The sequence below is a fragment of the Nipponia nippon genome, unplaced genomic scaffold (assembly GCF_047370975.1).
Source record: "Nipponia nippon isolate SJK-2023a ecotype South Korea unplaced genomic scaffold, ASM4737097v1 scaffold_7, whole genome shotgun sequence".
NCBI lineage: Eukaryota > Metazoa > Chordata > Aves > Pelecaniformes > Threskiornithidae > Nipponia > Nipponia nippon.
Window position 1 is genome coordinate 4,461,142 of NW_028262391.1, and position 20,668 is coordinate 4,481,809.

General features: G+C 48.6%; 1 protein-coding gene across 5 annotated transcripts in view; it reads left to right on the forward strand.

The window, feature by feature from the left end:
* Positions 1–19,778, forward strand: part of TNIK (TRAF2 and NCK interacting kinase) — a 164,991-nt gene extending 145,213 nt beyond the window's left edge. For 4 of the 5 annotated variants that reach the window (XM_087738403.1, XM_087738407.1, XM_087738405.1 and 1 more), the window contains 12 exons: positions 116–300; positions 2,876–3,002; positions 5,221–5,385; positions 8,868–8,982; positions 9,544–9,714; positions 10,011–10,154; positions 11,718–11,852; positions 12,117–12,217; positions 13,716–13,865; positions 15,107–15,266; positions 16,121–16,260; positions 18,228–19,778. In XM_087738403.1, the coding sequence (XP_087594529.1) occupies positions 116–300; positions 2,876–3,002; positions 5,221–5,385; positions 8,868–8,982; positions 9,544–9,714; positions 10,011–10,154; positions 11,718–11,852; positions 12,117–12,217; positions 13,716–13,865; positions 15,107–15,266; positions 16,121–16,260; positions 18,228–18,311 (1,677 nt within the window). In that variant the 3' untranslated portion in view covers positions 18,312–19,778. The remainder of the gene's footprint in view (positions 1–115; positions 301–2,875; positions 3,003–5,220; positions 5,386–8,867; positions 8,983–9,543; positions 9,715–10,010; positions 10,155–11,717; positions 11,853–12,116; positions 12,218–13,715; positions 13,866–15,106; positions 15,267–16,120; positions 16,261–18,227) is intronic. The other variant, XM_087738406.1, reaches the window with a different exon arrangement.
* The last annotated feature ends 890 nt before the right edge of the window (positions 19,779–20,668 follow it).

Genomic DNA, 20,668 nt, shown 5'->3' on the forward strand with positions numbered 1-20,668 from the left:
ATTTCTTGTTGCTCGTGCTGTTAGCATTGGCTTTTGAAGAGATGTATGTGACATTCTCCTCGCTTTAAATATAATAACCATCGCTTTCTTGTTTTCTTGCCCCCATCCCCTTTAGGATCTGACGGCCTTAGCCAAAGAGTTGAGGGAGCTGCGCATCGAAGAAACCAATCGCCCCCTGAAGAAGGTGACAGACTACTCCTCCTCCAGCGAGGAGTCGGAAAGCAGCGAGGAGGAGGAGGAGGATGGGGAAAACGAGACGCACGATGGGACCGTGCCTGTCAGTGACATCCCACGGCTTATGTAAGAAGCACTTTCTTTTGGGGGGCAAACCATGAAAGCGCGGTGTGTCTTGGTCTGGAGGAGCCATACCTGTGATACGGGACATGTCCAAAGCGTGTCGGTGTTCGGTGGCTGGCACTGGGAACGGCATCACAGTTGCCAGGGATAGTTTACTCAGATGGGTCTTTTTCCTGGTCCAAACTGGAGATACTTAATGGGAAAAATGGAATTATTTCCACTGCATATTCAGTGAACTTGGACTCCAAGCTGATGGACCTATTCCTGCTGATGAGCAAGGCGGGTTTTTGGCCAGAGTGGACAGGCCTGACTTCATCCCCACCTTGGGTCCTGCACACAGGGTTGGCGTGCTAAAGCTCTGCCTGCTCTTCTGCCTGGTCGTGCCCCAAATCAAGCCACACAGAAGCGCAGTACTTGGTGGCCTGCCCAGTGCCAACTGTTAGAGCCAGGATTATAATAATCCTGAATCTTTGTCTTTGACTTTTGTCCTTGGCTCAGTCACTGTGCAGGTAGCAAAACATGGTGGGCTAAAACATTGAAATGAAAAAGTCAGCAGACTGTACTATTGCATCCCCATTATAGGTCATGGGAACTTGTGCTTTTAAATATCTCTTGATGAGGGAGGAGGGCAGCATAGCTTCAACACACACAAAACAGCTGCCACCATGCAGAGTGAGCTCGTGGAGCATCCCTGCCCGGGCTCCCTACCCGGTGCTTTGCAGGGGAGTTCTGGGGGCTCTCCGCCTGGAATGGGCTCTGACTCCTGCCCCTTTGAATTCGCAGAGGAGGTGTGGGAAGGCTTTAGGGGATTATTTGCATTTTAATCAGTTCGTTTCCATTCTTCCTGCTAAATGAATTATTAGTTGATATAGGTGTACCTGGCTTCGTAGTGGTGGGGCGTGGAGCAGCAGAGAAGCCCTCTGGGTGGCAAGGAGACCCAGGGAGTCCCTGTTATGCAGAGTGCCAAGCTGCTGGGTTGGAGCTTCCTTCCAGCAGAAGAAGAAAAATCAGGGCTCTTGGACTTTGTTGGAGGAAGTCAGGAGACTTCAGGATGCAGCAGTCGGATGGGCAGTCACGCATGCAAGAAGGGGCCTCAGGCTGCTCGCAGAAGAGGAGTTCAATCACGAGTGGTTACTCTGTGCTGACATCCTTCCACCAAACACCTTGGCATTTGATGCAGCAATTTTCAGTGGATGAAGTATCTCACTGAATGCTTTGCAGCCAGACGTGTCAGACAAAAGGAACCTTAACTCGAGCTCAGACTAGATATAGTTGGGCATTTTTCTATGAAAGCTTTATTTTTCCTACATTCAGTGTTTTTCCATTAGAAACCAGGGCCAAGAGAGCTCATCTCATCTTCTCTTGCACCTTCCGAGTGATCTTTGTGTAACCCATTTTTAAACTTCCCTGGGCATCCTCCCTGAGTGCTGGGCTGCTCTTCGTTCTGGATCTGCCCCGGTCTCTCCTGCTGCGGCATAAGCTCATCCGTCGCTTTGTGTCCCAGTGGATAGGAGGGACTGTTTGCTCCTTCCATCTCTACAGATACCTCTTCTACGTCTGAAGACTGTGATGACTCCCTTCACCTCCCTCTTCTCTAGGCTATACAAGCCAGTTCTTGCTCGTGTCCAGGGATTTCTTGAAGGGTGACACTGAAATTTGGGACCTCGGGGCTACCACAGCCGTTCATTCACTCACCGTATGGATGACGTGTTAAAGAGTGAATTACTTCATATCTCATGATGGAAAGCAACCAGTCTGTATGGCTTTTAAATGCAAAGTAACAGGTCACATCAGCAATGTCTTCATAAGCACCATTGACATTTTCCGGCACACAGGCAGGGCTGGGTAATCCAGAGGCTTTTCGTCATTTGCTTTTGGATTCATTTGAATTATATTTAAGCAGCTGGTCTGCTAAGAATGTAATAATAAAGTAACGGTGGCTCCTCACCACCTGCGACATCCACTCTCAGGCAGTCCTAAAATTTAACGTGTGGTTGAGAATAAATTCCAGCCTCTCTCTTGACATAGGAGCACAGAAACAAACTCAAGGTGAAATCATGGCTTAGGGCTACGTTTTCGCCTGGAACACAGCAGAGAGCTACAGGACACAGCTTGTCCTCCTGCCCAGGCCTCCCCCAAACCCCATCCCCTCCCTTGTTGTCTTTTGTCATCAGATGCTCTGATGCACTGTGCCCTTTTCAGGGGTTGAGATGGGGAATAAAGGGAGTGAATTATTTTTTTTAAACTTTCCTAAGTAGGAAAAAATGATGTAAGGTAGAGCGGGACTGCAACTCCTCGTTACCTTTTCGGCAGTGCTCTTCTCAGGGCACCTGGGGACGAGAACGGCCCTTCTCTTTGGTCTCCATGCTCTGTCTGTGGTGTGTCAGCCTGACCCTGCTGCTGTATTTCTGACAACATAAGTAATTTCCCTGTACATTTAAGTGGATATATTTTCTAATTTTTCTTCCTGTGAGATACAAAGCCTTACCCTTATTGAAATAATACTGTATTAGAGGATTTTTCATCTAGTTTAGCAAAGGAAATATTCATCATTAATGCTTTTCTGTTCTGTCCTCAGACCAACAGGAATTCCTGGAAGCAATGAGCCGTACAACCTGGGAATGGTGACAACCCACGGGCTAGAGACTTCCCATGCAGATACGTTTAGCAATATTTCAAGGGAAGGGACTTTAATGGTGAGGGAGGTAAGTTGTAAAACAAATATTTCCGTGGAGCATCTTCAGGAGGTTTTGCCCATGTAAGCACAAAAACTAACTGTGCTGTGTGTCCGGAACACAAAATGACTGAGTAAATTGTGCTCCTTAGCGCTCTCGTTAATACAATTTACACTCAGAGCTAATGTGACAAGTGCAAATGTTTCTCAGAACTACAAACAGCAGTGAATAGTCATGCCAGGGCATAGCGGGGAGATGCTCATACAAATGACTCTGTAATCCCACAATAGCTCCCGGCAACAGAAGTTATCTTCAATTTACAGCATTTAGTTAATACACTTGGAACCTGGCCCAAAGTTTCCCCTCTTCCTCCCAACCTTTGCCACCGTGTAGCCGTCAGAGGCGTGCAGTGTTTGTAGAGCGTTTGGAGACTTTTACCAGGGGCTGGTCCTGCTTACAGCGAGCCGGCTGCGGCAGGCACTGGGCATCCCACATGGATGTGATTCCCGGTCCCCAGCTCCGGTGTTGCAGAGGTAAGGCTGCAGCGGGAGCAATCCTGATGGATGGTACTGCAGGAATGAGGCAGAGGAAGGCTGTGGAAGGTCTCCCCCGATGTTTCTCAGTTTCCCGGTTGCTGGAACATGCTGATGATGCTGCTGGAAACGCAGATGGGTAGCAGGTCTCCTGGCGCGGGTGCAGGAGGCTCTGGCAGTTAGTAAACAGGGGAGTCACTCTCCTGCCAGCATGTAAAGGAGGTGGATGAGAGAGGAGAAGGAGGGAGGGGAGATTGGAGTCAGCAATCATAAAGGATGAATGTTTAGATCAAATGCAAGCTAGGCTTGAGCAGCATTTTAATTCTGAATTCTATTTATATAAAATACTCGCATATGAAGGGAAAAAACAGGAATGCAACTTTGAAAGAGAGGAAGGAGTTAGCAATAGAAGTTGCAGCATATTTGCTGCCTTCCTCCACAAGTTTTGGAGCTGGGCAGCAATGCACAGCCCACTGAACCCCTCACTGGCGTGGAGCTGCTGAGAGCAGGGATCCCCGCAGCCTGGGCAGCCCTCTGCGCGTCCCTGTAGCAGGGAGGGTGATACGGTTGAGCAGGAGGACAAGTCACTGCTGTAACAGCAGCCGTTTCTGAAATGAGCTTGGTGTTAAGCATCACAACTGTAAAACACGTGCCGCGCCAGCAAGGCCGTTCGAGAAAACAGAGATGCAGAAGGGTTTAAAAGCCACGGGCGAGACAAGCAGCTGGGAAACCCCTTTGGGAGGAGGGAGCGTGATAAGAAACCCAAACTGCAGCCTCGTGGTGGGCGCTTACTGTTTGCTGCCCACCACCGCCGTAGCCATCAAAGCACAGATTCCCTGAGGCCGGCAGGCTTTGGGCAAAGGGCTTGTTGCTCTTTGGCGGGACGGCAAGGTGGTTGAAGGTGATGGTAATGAGTGAGCAAAAGATAAATGTTGTCAGGCCTGGTCAGAAACTTGGTGAGCCTGTTCAGAGGGAGCTTTCCACTAATCCCAGTAAATGGGCAAGTCTCCGTAACGATCTTGTTGATGTGCTCCAGGTAGGTGGGATTCATCAAAATGGCAAATATCTCAAAACAATAGGCAGGGAAGGGAGAAACTTCCCAGCACCTGCCTTGCACGAGGTCGGGATGGAGAGGAAGGGGAGCCGCGGGGGGGCCCTGGGAACCTGGTGCGCAGAGCGAGATGCCCGTCGTTCTGCCGATGTCCTGCCGATGCTGCCGCTGTTCACTGCTGGTTTGGGTTACAGAAACATGCGACAGGGGCTGTGTTGGCATTTGCAGTCAGGCTACTCGCTGCCGTAGCTGTGCAAAGCCGTTAAGGCTAATGCTGATCGAGGGGTCAGATTCTGCCGTCACCGTGGCCGGTGGCCGCATGGGAGAGCTGGCCATGGGGTTTGCACCCATGATGGCAAGCGCAGAATCTGCCCTACATTCCTTGTCTCAAAATGATGGTGATCAGGCTTCTCTCGCTGTAACGTGGCTAATGACTCTGCATTGACTTTGTGATTAATCCTGTCTTTATTCCTCCTGGGGTGGGGGGGTTGGTTTGCTGCTTGCCAGATTGCATGGGGATGGAAACAGAGAGGGTCCTTCTCCTGCGCTTGCTCTGGGAACTGGGGGACTGACAACGACTTGGTTTTGTTTGGTTTTTTTCTCTTCTTTTTCTCCTTTTTTTCCCCCCCCTTCTCTTTCTTCCTCATGCCTTGTGTCTCTGCAGACCTCTGGTGAAAAAAAGCGTTCTGGCCACGCAGCCAGCAATGGCTTTGCAGGTCACATCAATCTCCCTGACCTGGTGCAGCAAAGCCACTCGCCTGCGGGCACGCCGACCGAGGCCCTGGGGCGAGTCTCCACGCATGCGCAGGACATGGACTCGGTGCCTGAAGTAGGTGGTGGGGGGCTCCTCTTTCTCCTTTGCATCGCTTGAAACAAGTATTAACATCTCTGCCCCGCAAAGGGGCTTTCCTGCTTTCCTCCCTGGCTGTCTTGGCTCTTCTCTGTCTTTGTTTCTGGTCCATGTGGGTGAGTGTAGTGGAAATACAAGGGAATCTGATGGGTTATTGCTATGGCTGATGGTAGAAATTTATATTAGGTCTTCTCTCAAGCCCACCAGCTGGAGTTTGGGTGGTGATGACTTGAATGCTGCCAACTGATGTGAAAGTCCCCATTTTTTTTTTTTTTTGCACTTGAAAATAAGAGAAAATTGTGAGAGCCAGAGATGCCATTAACTTCAACTGGGCCCAGCTTCCACCTGTGCAATCTCTGATACTTAACGTGACTCAAAAGGTTAGCAAAAACCAAAGTCAGCAAAATTCTGGGTAGTTCTTCAGACTAGCAAAAATCTGCACGCCTTTAAAATTGTGTGTTTCCAGTCATGGCAAAGTGTTTCTCCCTGGTAGATGTTTTACAGGGACACAACTGAACAATAACATTGTGTAAGGTGTAAAAAGTCCTGGGAAGTACAAGATGTGACACATAAACCCAGGGAATTGGTGTTTCTTGCTTACCGTCACTAGCTGGGGGAACCAGGCACAGTTCTCTGTTTTCCCATGAAAAATCAACCCATTTGGTGCTAAATAAGCTATTTTATTTAATTTTTTTCTTTTCATTTTGTTGGTTATGCATCAAAAGTTCTGTCATCGTATTCTCTTTCATAGAAATGATGTACTCGTTTTACCGTTTACTTTTACTAGCAATATAAAAATAAAAATTGCTTGGAATTGGGCATTGGTAAAATGTAAGAACAGATGGTGCGTGACCTGACCTCAAGGTTTTATCCATTTCCTCGTTGCCTTTAAAAGCGGTGATGAGAAAGTTGATCCTGAAAGTAACACCTTCCACGGTCACCCTGGGACTGCTTCAACGCAGGCAGACAGTATGCAAGGACTGGGTTTAAACATATTCATTTATAGAATACCAACCAGGAAGATCTTTTCCATTTCTAAAACTACATTTTTAGGGCTGACTGAGCCGGGAGTGGGCGTAAGTGGAAACTTGGGGATTTAGTTTGCAGGCTTCCAGGTGACTCATGGTGCTGCGAGCAAACGAAGGGAGCAAGCACGACCTCAGCCTGCAGCTTGGTGCTGTCCCCATAGGCCACCACAGAGGTTCATAGGCAGTTGAACAGGACCTGGAGGAAGATGAGGTCTTAATATTTAAATAAGGGACTTGGAAGTTATTAAAATGCCAGTTTTTAGGAAAACAGCTGAATCTGAGCAAAGAACAGAAATGCTCGGTGCGTTGGAATGAGGGCTTTCTCCGTAATGCATTTGTCGGAAAGCACCTGGCTCTCAGCTGGAAAGCATCCCTGTAAATACTGAATTTTTTCCCCTCCTTGAACTGTTGGTGCTTTAGGGAAAAGACATCCAGCGCAAGAAAAAAATGTGTATTTCTTGGATATGAAAGAAGCCCAAAGTAGCAAGTTTATCTTACATGTGCACACAAATACCATGGCATACTGTGTATGTAAATGTGATATCTGTTCCTGCAGCCTTCCCTGCCGCAGGCTGTTAACTCCTTCCATGGGTCTCGGTTACCACATACTTTTTGGAAATCCATCCCATTTCTATGGAAACAGGCAGGCTGTCAGGGACATAGAGATGGGAGGGAAGCGGGATGCGCAGCATGATTTTGGCAGGCACAGGGCACGGATGCCGGCTCACCCATGGATGTCAGCCCCAAAACGCTTGGAAAGTTTTTGTTCCTAAACCTTTTTGTCACCGGCGGGAGGACAGGGTACGAGCCCAGCCCGGTTTCGGTACAGATGTGCCAGGGCGGTGGTGTTCCCCACGGCACGTGTTCGCTTGTCCCCATGGCAGTCATCCATCCAGGGGCTGTGGCGGTGACGTTGGGCACAGGGAGCAGCCGGGGCTCTGGTGACTCGGTGATGTGAAAGCTGAGGAAGATTTATTTTAGGGAAGGAAAATGTGAGCAGTACTGTTGCTGCAGAAGCACTCGGGTTTTGCTGCTGTTACAGCTCTTAACGGAGATCATACATAAAGCAAATCCTGGGTAAATACTGGAGTAGAAAAAATAAGCTGCTCAACGAGGGGGAAAAATCACATCACTTTGATTCCCAAGGCAAGGATTTCCTTTTGCCTGGAGAAGGTCTTAGCCCCGTTTTCTGCTTTAACAAAGCAATGGCTTTAAAGAGAAAGCAACGTGATGCTGCAGTTTGTTCCTCTCCAGATTCCCTTGGCAAAGTATTGGCTCTGACTATCCCTGCAATGCTTTCAGGTTGGGTTTTGTTACCTTAGAAATGGCCCTTCCTGCAGTCCCACCTGAAATGCTGTAGGCGATTTAAAACACTGTACTGAAATTGCAGGCGGCCTGTATGTGATGTCCCCGTGAGGTGTGCTGAAGACCAGGCTCTGGGGGGGATGGAGCAATGTGGGGGATGCCATCTTCTGATCAGCCTGTGTATCCAAGGCATTTTCAAACACCCCCTGTTGAAAAGCTCTCCCTAAAGCATCGCACAGCTCACCCCAAGCCTTCCCCATCTCCAGCACTTCAGATCCTCCCAAAACCAGAGCAGCCAGGCGTACTGAGGGGCGTTGCTCCTGCCTCAGCGATAGGTGTGAGGACCAGCAATAACAGCCCAGCAGAGAAAAAATAGGCACTTTGCTGAAGAGTTGACTTTTCCCGCTTTCCCAGAGGCATCAGTGCTTTGGGCTTAGCCCAGCAAACCCCTAGATAACAGGCAGCAAAAGCAGAGCGGTATTACGGCTGTACGAGCTCTCCTGCCTATGCTTTACTGGTCCTGAGATATAGATTTCCATGCTCTGTTGAAGTAAATTCTTTGTTCAGACTGTGCTAGTTAGCATTTGGCTTTGGCACAAGGAAAGCAACAGTCCCACCTTTTCCAGCTCTGAATTACTGTGGTGGACGCGGGTCCATCTCAGCTGCCCCATGCCGGGGCTTTCCAGGGGCTCCTGGCACCCTCCTGCCAGCCTCGGCTGCAAGGTGGGAGAGTGGGAAAAGCAAACCCTGGCCTGCCTGACGTCCCAGAGCCGGCTTCTGAGGCAGGTGTGTTACATGCAGACGAGCTGGTTTTTACCTGCATTGACTTTTGCCTCTGGCCCTGCGGCTTCTCCGCTAACCGGTCTCGTGGCTGTGCTGTGCTTCTGCCTGCGAGACGAGAGCAGAGCCGGGCCCTGCTCCTCTCGTTTTCTGTTGCTCATGGACACTCACAAATCCAATTTAATGTTTTTCCTGATTAGTTATGGGGGAGGAAGAGCAAATGTTCATAGAGGGCTTAAACAGGGACAGGCACGGGGTCTGCTAATTAGGAAGTCTTACATAGACACACATACACAAAATTATTGTTATTTCAGTGCTCTGAGCTCTCTCTTTGCTGTTTATTTTCAGTATGGTATGGGAAGTAGCACCAAAGCCTCTTTCACCCCCTTTGTGGACACCAGAGTGTATCAAACCTCGCCTACTGATGAAGATGAAGATGAGGACGAAGAATCATCTGCTACTGGTAGGAGGCAATGGGGCCAGTTTGAGAGGGGAGGGCCTCGTGGAAACCAGGTCGTGCAGCCTGAATAACCCCACTGAACCTCTTCTACATTTTACTTACTCTTGTCCAAGCATTGCTTATGTCTGCATCCTTGTGCTCTCCAGTTTCCACCAGTGAACTGCCACCAGAAAGGTCCAGGAGAAAGGAGGGAACAGCAGAAATCCACCCACCCGTCTCTCTGCCAGGAGAAATGTTCCTGGCAGAACTGGGAGGTGATAATTGCTCCAAAAAGCTGGCAGTCATTGAAAATAGCTGGATATGGGCAGGCGAGCAGCAAATAATGCTTGTCAGCTCGGTAGGCAGGGCTGGAGGTCTGGGGATGTCACCTGCTGACGGGTTTGGTGGTGGTTCCAACCCACGAGAAAATCCTGATGATCCCTCTTCGAACCAATAGCTCATAACATAGTGATGACATCAGAAAATAAACCAAGTATGGTCTTCCTATTAAAAAAAAAAACTGACAGAAGAGGTACATACAATTAATCCATCACACCTCGCTGTTTTGTTGTGTTTCCTTGCAAGCCCTGTTCACCAGCGAACTGCTCAGACAGGAGCAGGCCAAGCTGAACGAAGCCCGGAAGATCTCGGTGGTGAACGTCAACCCCACCAACATCCGTCCCCACAGCGACACCCCGGAGATCCGGAAATACAAGAAGCGCTTCAACTCGGAGATACTCTGTGCTGCTTTATGGGGTAAGCCCCGTATTGCACCGTGCCCTCAGCAAAGCTCTCCAGAACGTGTGGCTGGCGATGAAATGTGAATGTGTCATTGCAGAACTGAGCCCCTGCCTCTGGTTGTCCCCTTCTCCATCCTGGGCAAGGCTAATGTCCCCAAGTCCCTGCGCTGTAAGAGTGACTCTTTGTGTTCATGGGAAGTTCACAGCCTTAGCTGGGATCGGTCACTCTCTCGGTGGTAGCAGAGATGAGCTCGGGGTGTTGTCCTTGGGAGCAGCCATGGCTCCCAGTGCCCATTGCCCTCTCCTCTTCAGGTGTGAATCTGCTGGTGGGCACAGAAAATGGCCTGATGCTGCTGGATCGAAGTGGACAAGGGAAGGTCTACAACCTAATCAACAGACGGAGATTTCAACAGATGGACGTACTCGAGGGTCTTAACGTCCTCGTGACAATATCAGGTATGCCTCTCGTGCTCTCACCCCATCGTTAACCTTCTTGGCCATATTCTCAAGCGGTTCCAGCTCAGACAAAACCTGCCCACCGCTGTCAGAGGGAAGCTCCCAGGAGAGGCTGGAGGTGGCTTACTCCAGAATCAAAGGCATTAGATCTGCAAGAATGCCTCCAAGAGCAATTTGCTCCCATCGCCTACTGGCTCTGCTTCATCTGCAATGCTCCATCCTCCGTTAGCAGGGAAGGGAAGGTGCAGGGTACAGGCAGATACCCCAGCAAGGCATGGCTTGAGGGGGCAGCGAGCTCTGCTTTTGGGTCTGCTTGGCTCTAGCCAGGGGAGCCATGAACCATGGCTTCAGGGCTCCAGCTCAGAGCATGGCTGTGCTCGGGGTGCCCCAAGCATTGTGAGGGCCACAGGCTTGTCACTGTCCCCAGGTTCGGCCGGGAGCTCCAGAGCTCCCCAGTCAGTCTCATGGGGTGATTTCTGGCAAAAAAGCAAAAACTCGTCGTCCAGTCTCCTAGGAGAGTGCCCAGCATCCTCCCTGCAGAGCAGCCCCGTGAAGCACACGAGTGGCGGAGCCGGGGCAGAGCCTTCTCCTGCTGATACGTGCCCTGCAAAACTCACAGAGGACAGCAAGAGAAATGCTCATTAGGAAAATTGCTCAGTATCATCCTTCTGTTTACTTTCGTGTTGTTGAACACCCCCCTGGGCTCACTCTGCATTCGCTGTCAAATTCCTGCTCCCTCCATTCAGATAGGGCTCTTAAAAAATGCTGCTTTGTCATCTGCCTTGCTCTGCAGCTCCCCTGGGGTTTTGGGGATACAGCTGTAGGAAGAAGGGGTGGAAGATGAATGGGGGATAGCGCTCCCCAGGGGCCACCAGCCCCTGGGTACTTGTGGAAACCCAGGAGCAGACAGAGCCCCTGGTTTCTGGTTTGGGTACTCTCCCACCAGCCTCAGTGCAAGCTCTGTCCTGTCCCCGTAGCGGGGGCTTTGCAGCAGCAGGGCGGTTTTTAGCCAGATCACAGCCATCCAAGAGGCTTGCAGAAATCTGGCAGCCCCTCAGCATTGCAGAGCCCAGCACCGGGCTCATCAGCAAATAGCGCTGCCTGTCGCAGACCGAGGAGCTCATGTCTCAGCTCCAGGGTGGAATTAATGTCGTACGAAGGAGAAGAGAGGGAAAGAAACCAGGTAGTTGAGCGGTAAAAGAGCTGGGGTCATGGCCCCGCTGTGCCCGACTGTCTCTCCAGAACACTGATTAATGGGAAGAGGAACATTTCCAGCCTGCGGTGAGCGAGAGCCCGGCTCTTCCAGCATCCACCTGCAGTCTGGGAGACAGACGTCTGGGCTCTGCTTTCCATACCTTTTTTCCCAAGGAAAGAAAAAAACAAAACAAAACAACACAACAACAACAACAAAACCAAAAACACAACAACTGAATTACTATTTTCAACTTCATTGTGAAACGAACTTTAATTTTATCATCTTGTGAGTGAAAATAAGCACTGAAATCTCAAGATTTCCCATGTGCACGTGCACTGCTCTGACAGGGAGGCTTCCTTTGCCAACAGGAAAGAAGAACAAGCTGCGCGTGTACTATCTCTCCTGGCTGAGAAACAGGATTTTACACAATGACCCTGAAGTGGAGAAGAAGCAAGGCTGGATCACGGTCGGGGACCTGGAGGGATGCATCCACTACAAAGTCGGTGAGTGGCTTCTCCAGAAAAAAACGTCTGGAAGGATGCATTTTTGTTCTCTAATCTTAGATCTGACCTGACAGTTTCTCTTAAGAGTATGGGTAGACCACAGGCACAAAGAAATTTGGTATTCGTCTGTATGTATTAGGTGAACAGTTTACCAAATGAGAACCAACAGAGGGATAACCCGAGAAGCTGTTCCTGGAGACGAGTTATTCAGTCTTGTTGGAAAGAAAGTGAATGTTTTTTAAATTGGTTTTATTTTTATTCTAGTGAAATATGAAAGAATCAAATTCTTGGTGATTGCTTTAAAGAATGCTGTAGAGATCTACGCTTGGGCTCCTAAACCATATCACAAGTTTATGGCATTTAAGGTATGTTTATCTTTTAACCAAAATACACCCTGTAATTGTATATATGTGAGATTTCTGTACTATGCAGAGCAGAAGAGTGTTTTGCTTATGTAGCTGCACTCCTCGGGATGCCTGGCAGGCATGGGAGATGGGATACATTCTGGCTGGAGAGATGGCATACATTCTGCTTATGACTAGCCAATTATGCATTCATGTTAGCTTATGCTGGCAGGCTTTACTTGGGCAGTTTGCAGAAAGCTGACCAAATGTCCATGAGTAAAATTGAGTTGGGTTTTTTTGGTGATGGTGGGGTTGTGTGTTTTGGTTTTTTTTTAACTTCTGCCTAATTTTTCACATATAGTACGAAAACAGGTTGGCATTATTTTCCATTTTTATTTTGCAAGGTCCCCTCCCCCTCTGCAGTGTGGATTCTGTTTCAAGACAGAAAAGCCAGGAGAATGACCCATTCTTTCTCTTTCTCTTTTTCTTTCTCTTTTCATCTCGCTCAGTTTCCTTCAGTGAGACCTTTCTCCTCTATAACCTGCCAATGGGTATTTTGTACTTTAAAGCACTTTTCATCCTAAGCTCTGTGCAGAGACAAGTCGCAAGGGGATAGTCGCCTTCTGGAGACATTCATGCTGAGTAATCTCATTTTGCATCCTTCCAGCACAAATGGGCTTATTCAGTATTAGGTCACATTTGCTTTTTCTGAACAAAAGTCAGAATAAATGGGCTCAGTGACATGGAGAGCTCAGCAGCATTAAAATAGCTTGGGATCCAGCCTCCGCCGGCTCTGGGGAGGATGCTGGTTAGTGCTCCTGGTGCTGCTTCTGCAGTCTGCGGGGGCTGAGCATCCTTTCCTTGCCTCGTAGGCAGGGATCTGTCGGGACGGTGGAAATACCACCCGCTGATTTTCCCTGTCAGGAGTCAGAGCCCTTTTCTCTCCCTGGGGGTGTTTCACCCTCCTGCTGAGGACCTAAGCCATGGAGAGATACTTTGTCCTGGATCGGTCCGTGCCAGGGAACTGGTCCTAGCCTGCATCCAGCAGGTCAGATGGAACAGGGATAAGTAGGTCTTTGCTAATCTGACTCATTTCAGCTGCCCAACCCAGAGTGGTGATCCCTGCCGAGAGGGGAGGTGGGTGGTCACAGCTCTCTGCAGACTTTGATGTGAGTGGCAGACCTGAGTGGCACCAGCATCAGGGGGTCCCCGAACGCTGGCTGTATGCACGCTCGTGTAAAATTGAGCTGTCGCCTTCCTTTAGAGACCAAATCCTCAGGCTGGGCTCCTGGGGGAAGAGAGCTGTGCTTGGCAAGGGTGAGCGCTTATCTGCTGGGATGGCTGGAGCGAGCAGGTAATACCCTCTGAGGCATCTGACACAGGAACAGAGAGACAGGAGTATAAATAACCACATATGTAGAAGGAAACAGTCAAACAAATATGATTTCAAAACCATATCAGGCTGCTGCTATGGGGATTTGTTGGTTTTCTGTGATACTCACTGAAGGGATTATAAAAGTCTTTTGCAGATCTCCAGCACAAGCCGTTGCTCGTGGATCTCACTGTAGAAGAGGGTCAGAGACTCAAGGTTATCTTTGGATCACACACTGGTTTCCATGTGATTGATGTAGATTCTGGAAACTCTTACGATATCTACATACCATCTCACGTGAGTACATGGGGGAGTGCTGCTGCACGACTAACGCGGGTCACCGTTTGGACGGGCCCTGGCTGGCTCAGGTGACATCTTGCCATGGGTATGACATCCTCCGGTGCCATCTTCATTGATACTCGCTTGAAGAGAACTCGGAGGTATCACATACTTCATGTTCATTATTTGCACAGGCTATTGCTGTCCTCATGCCCGAGCAGTCAGGTTTAAGGTTGCCATGTCCCACAGAAAGGAGAGTCTGTCCATAGGCTGCATGGAGCGGTAACGGAGCTCTCTGTAGGGCAAGATACCATGAAGCCTGGTTCTTGGTTGTTGGACCACATAGACCCACCAAGAGCTGGATGTGGGCATCACGCTGTCCTGTTGCATGGTGTCCCAGATGTGCTCACCAACACTTGCTTGTTCCTGCTGAGGCAGTGCGGTTTGCCCAGATGAGGGTTGCAGTATTCGGGTAGCCCAAATCTCAGTACGCCTGCTGCTCAATACTCCCAAACCCCCTGACAGCAGGGACTCACCACAGGACCTCTCTCAGGTCCATCAGCTATTTGAAGAGAGAACCAGTACTACAAAAAATACTACAGATGAGGATTTTCTTGTTGGCCCATTTAAGCTCCATCCATGCTGTTGGCCCAAGCAGCATGAGAAACTGGTCTAGGAGAAACTGGGTCGCTAATTAAATCCAGGAACTGCTGAATCTGATCTGAGCAGCAGAGCCTCCTCTGCGAGAGCTGGCAAGAAGCATACGGAGAAATACTGGGGCAGTTTGGGATGGTTTTGTTGTCTTAGCTATGGAAGGGCAGACATGGATGGAAAGTCACTGTAGCTGCCCTTGGAGCTAGAGACTGATTGCTAAAAAAATGGGAATATTTCTTCCCCAGGGCTACCTGTGAAATTCTGGGTTTATTTTCCTTAATTTGAATAGAAGATGGATTCATCAGTCAGCAGTCACTTATTTGTGTTACAGCTGTCAGTCTTGGGGGCGTATATGTTGTGATCGCTCTGTAATTGCTGAACCTGTTTATCCTTGATGTATCAGACAGCTTTGATGGTAGGGTAAACATGACAGTTTATTCCCCTTCATGCTTATCTCTGAAAGCCAGTGCCTGCTTGTTGAATTGAGGGAGGGTTTTGTTCTCAGGCTGGTTTGGGGTTTTGTTTTTCTAAGGCTCTGCTCCCTTCCCCCTACCGCTTCCTCCATTCAATGTAATTCTGACTTTTGGGGTTTATTTTAACTGCAGATTCAGGGCAATATTACTCCTCACGCCATTGTCATCCTGCCTAAAACAGACGGGATGGAGATGCTTGTGTGCTACGAGGATGAAGGCGTGTATGTGAACACCTATGGACGGATAACTAAAGATGTGGTGCTCCAGTGGGGAGAAATGCCTACTTCTGTGGGTAGGTCAACCCTTCCTCTTCACCTGCATAAAATACAAATGACAAGTAAGATGAGGAGTCGGGGATGCTGAGACGGAGTCATTTGGGCTTTTGTTTATCAAAGGAGCTTTCTCTCAGCCAGATAAGAGATGCAATTGCTAAATTTCTACAATTTGTAGTAATTTGTAGCAAGTGACTTCTTGAAGATTCGAGCTCTTGGTTCTTCTTAAGTATAAGATAAGATAAGCTGTTGCACTGGTGGGATACTGTGTTGAGTAGAAGAGGAGCTGAGTGCAGAGCTGGGAGCACTTGGGTTGCTCTTCTGGCTCTGCTGTTGCTTGGCTCCACGACCCATGGAGGCAAGCCTGAAAGAAGGCTGTAGTGAGGTGGGGGTCGGTCTCTTCACCCCAGTGACAAGCGATAGGACGAGAGGAAACGGCCTCAAGCTGCGCCAGGGGAAGTTTAGGTTGGATATTAGGAAAAACTTCTTCACAGAAGGGGTTGTCAGGCACTGGACCAGGCTGCCCAGGGACGTGGTTGAGTCCCCATCCCTGGAGGTATTTAAAAGACGGGTAAATGTGGTGCTTAGGGACATGGTTTAGTGGTGGCCTTGGCAGTGATAGGTTAACGTTTCGACTTGATGATCTTAAAGGTCTTTTCCAACTTAAATGATTCTATCATTTTATGATTCTATGAAAAGTGCTATGTAGAGGCTATTATCCCTGCGGGCACACGCCTGGCCGCCTCCGGCTGTCACAGCGCTGCCATTGATCTACAGAAGCTTTGAATAACAGCTGATGAGAGCTTTTCTGCCTGTTGCGTAATATCTAGCTCAACACACTTTCTAACACCTACCAAACTCTTCCTTTTAACAGCCTACATTCATTCCAATCAAATAATGGGCTGGGGAGAGAAAGCTATTGAAATCCGGTCAGTGGAGACGGGACATTTGGATGGAGTATTTATGCACAAGCGAGCTCAAAGGTTAAAGTTTCTATGTGAAAGAAATGATAAGGTAAGTCCACTTCACAGCTTGTATCCATGCTTTAAGCTACAGCCAGCTACTTTTAGACTTTAAGTCTGGTTTATCTTGAGGTTAATAATTAATTTGAAGGTCCTGTTTAATAAGCAGTGCCCATAAACCCACTCCCCATTAATTCTCTCCAGTGGATGCAGACCTCAGCCTGTGGTGGGAAAAGATCTGCAAGATCTTTTTTTTTTTTTTTCCCCAAGGAAAAGATCTGCAAGATCGTGTTAGGTTAATAGTTGGACTTGATGATCTTAAAGGTCCTCTCCAACCTAAATGATTCTTGATTCTATGATCTCTTCCACCTCAAGCTGAGATCTATGTTGACTTGGCTTGACTTTCTCCCAAGTCTTGCATCTGAACATTAACTATTGAGGCTGCCACGTAAACTCTGCAAAAGCTGAGAAATGGTAGCACTAAGGATGTGTAAGTGACCCTGATTTGAGCTCTGGTGCAGAAACATTTTTACTTTTGTGATCTTAAAACTCTTTTCTCCCTGGAGCCCCATCTTTTTCTGGGGACGGCATTGATAAATACTGCTCTGGAAGGGGCATGGGGAATGCGGCTGTCATGTAGATGACCCCTGCCACGGGTGTTGCTGATGGGCAAGGGGCGCAGGGACTGAGGGAAGGAGAAATTGCTGGAGGAAAAGGAATATTTGCATGGAAGATGGTTGAGTGCCAAGGTCTCTTTCTGCTATTGGTATTTCCTCATCTCGCAAGGTTTCACCGAGATAAATCGGGACCATGCAGCAGGGAGTTCTTCTGTAACGAGCACGAGCAAACACGTGAAGAAACCGATTGCTCTGTCTCCAGAGCAGGGTTAATAACATGCAGTAAATAAGGCTTGAGACCACCATCGGTTTATTGAACAGCTGCTCATTAGTTGAGCATTGCCCTACCTGTTGCATGGAGTTAGGCTGGAGCTCTGCAGAAAAAACGTATCCTAACCTTGCAATGGTGTATGCCATGGGAAGCCACCCAAGAAGCTGAGTTTAATACCCCTACTTTGCTTTTTTCTAACTTTTGAGTACTTGACTCTGCAGGTTTTATATTTTTTATATGTTTTTTTGAAAGGGTTGTTCTTCTGGTTTGCTCCTATTGATTTTCTTTCCTTTTCTAAGAAAACTGGAAAAAAAACCCACCTCAATCTTTCTAAAATACTGGAACCAACTGATCACTGGTGGGTTTGAAATCATAAATACAGATGTTTCTCTTTCTGGAGAAATGGTTAACAATTAAAGTTGTGTGAAGACTGAATAATTTTTGCTTTTAAAAAGGACGGAGGCTTCAGATTGTCCCCTTAAATATGTGCAGATTATAACTTACTTTTTAGGACTTTCTTGGGGGTCAAATGCTGGTGGATCCTGACAGAAGCACCAAAAGGTTTATTCTTCATAGAGAGTCCTGGGCTTTGAGCATATTGAAGGAAAGTAGTTTTCCCAAGCTTTATTTTCCGAAACAGCTGAAATACCAGGACTAACTTTTCCAGAGAAAACTATTTCAAACTCCCATGCCAGGATATTGATCCAAATGGTTAACCTTTAGCAAGATCCAAACCTCTGACAGCAGTCTTATTAATATTGCATAATAAATGGTGCCGTGGCAGTAAAATGTGATAAACTTGGTATTTTGAAGACATTCCAAACCTTGTTCTCTTTAGTAGTGATAGCGAGGGAGGTTTTATTACCGTGTTTACTAATAAGTGGTTCAGTTTGATCCGAGTCTTGCAGGGGTTATCTGCGGCCCCTGAGCTCCACGGAAAACTGAGAACCGGGCAATGGCTCTGCGTAAAATTTCGGCCGTCAGCTGGAGAAAAGGAGCGGGGAGGGAGGCTTAGGCAGAGGAAAGCACGGGGTGTGGGGCAGCTCCTGCTTTCCTCGCTCACTGGGACAATTAACAGACTTTTTCTTATAATAATAAAATGATTAATAAGGTTTTTTTGCTTCCAAACAGGTATTTTTTGCATCGGTGAGATCCGGAGGAAGCAGCCAAGTGTTTTTCATGACCCTCAACAGAAACTCCATGATGAACTGGTAACAGAGGAGCACTTGGCGCTCACCGCCATGGCATTATTCCTAATTTAAAGGACATTAAACACGTGGACTAACACTGTAGAGGCAGATGCGGAGGGCCCCGAGGAACACCGCTCCCCACGCTCCCCCGGCACCGTCGGCCCCGGGCGGGGGCCGCGGGCAGGGATGGACTTTCGCGCTTGGACCCCCCGAGGTCTCCTGATTACGCTGTGTTATAGTGGGTTATGAGTTTTCCTTTTTTTTTTTTTTTTTTTAATTTTACTTTTTCTTTGTCCCCTACTTTGTAAGAACGGGGAAAGAAACAGTGTCAAAAAGTCTGTTTTTAATTCTGTCTGCCTGCTAGCATCAAATATATAGTATGTTGTAAAGTTACCAATTAAATCTGGTGAGAGACAGCACAATAAATGTACCTTTTATCTTTGTGATGAAGGCCATAACCGTATAGCTGGGTAATTTTAGAAATCTTTTGCCTTCACCAACATTACATGTTGCTTTTGGCAGCAACGGCTTAACGGATTTTTAAAGAAGAGAAAAAATAATAGGTTTTTTCCCCTCTTTTGGGAAATGGATTTTAAATGGCTAAACTACTAGCCTTAGACTAATAAAAATCAGCTACCATTTTTGTCAAGTCTGTCAATCCATATTTCTATATGGATCTTCACATAATGGTGTGTCTTGATAGGGACAGAGGTGCCATTTGTTGTTGCCCCGGAGGTGCCCGCCGGCCCCGGGGCTTGGCCGTGGGCGCTGGGACGGGGGATCGGAGGAGGAGAGGACGGCGGAGCAGAGCGGTCGGAGGAGCCCCGTGCTTGCCCCCGAGGCGGGATTTGCGGCCGCAGACGGCTCCCGGGATGCCGCGGGTGCCGGACCCCAATGCCGAAGCTGGCACGAGCCGTGGGCGCTCATCCCCCCTGAGCCCAGAGCCGGGCGCTGGCGTGCAGAGGCAGCCGGCATGGGGACGGGGACCACGAAACGAGCTGCCCGTCCCCCGCGTTGCTGGATTGGGCTTGTAAAGAGCTTAAAAAAATATATATATGTGTGGTTTCTTCGGCCGAGGGGCTGAATCGCTACTCGTTTTCTGCCCCCTCCGCTCCCTAGGAATTACCCAACATACAGTGAAAGACAACATCTGTGCCGAACCGTGTGTGTGTGTTTAGTTCAGGTTGAATCGTGTCCCTATAAACTCTGCTCAGTTGATTTCAGTTTTCAGTGCGTATCTGGGGTTTTCTTTCTCAGTAGCTGCAAGCATGGCCGCCTGTGGTGTTGGGGTGTCGCATAACAAGGTCTGTGTTGCTGGTTTTAACCTACCTCGTTTCGGTTGGGGTTTGTTTTTTGGTTTGGTTTATTTTTTTTTTCCGTTCCGCTGTCGATCACAGCGCTGTTACCTCCAGCGACATATAGAGAGCTTAACTGGCAATCTTGGTGTACTCAGTAACGATGGCTTTATTAAAAAATGATTAAATCAACAGGACTTGGTCAAACTTGAATCTTTATCAAGGGTAAGAGGCAACGCGGGGTGGCGGGGACGGGACGGGATGGGCCACCCTCGCCCGAAGCATCCCGCGGGCAAGGCGTCGCGGTTCGGTACCGGCAGGGATTGCCGGTGGCGGGACTCCCGGCGGGACGCGGCGTCCAGAGGAGCGCGGGCAAGAGGCGCTTTGCAGGTGCTGCCTTCGCCCGCCGGGCATCGGGCACCTTCCCCCGCACCGGTGCAGCCCGGCTCAGCGCCCTGCAAAGCGCGGGGACGCCCATAAGGCCCCAATACTGGAACTGAAACCCCACGCACGTCCCATCACGGATGCTGATTGCCGCCAGCTCTTGTTGGTTAAAATATAAATAGAATAAAAACCCGGGCTTTTTACTAAGTTATGTTGCAAACCGATAACTTGGGGTTGGTTTTTTTATTTTACTCTCCCTTGAAGTGACAAATACACAGCTTTGGATGGCTATTTTTTTTTTTATTGTGGGTTTTTGGGTGCAGTGACAAAATAGAAGGGAATCGTTGTGCTTAAACATAAGGTAATTAGTGAATGTATTTTTTAAAATCTTAGAGTCATTTGAAACGAAAAGCGTAAGAAACCAATACTAACGCAGTCTTGTCTACAGAGTGTGTACATGGACATACCATAGAGCAACCGCATTTCTGGTGCCAATAAAACACAAAACTTCAACGTTAAGCCATGCCTTTCATATTTTTGTAAATAAAACCTTAACCATTAGCAGGTCGTGGAGGCAAAGCGGCTTTCCAGGGCTCGGAGTCGCGATGCCCTCTGCCTGGCGGGCCTCGGGAAGGCGGCGGGTTCGGGCAGGAGGAGTGCGGGGGGACGGGGCAGCAAGCAGCGGCTGAGGGGTGTCCCGATG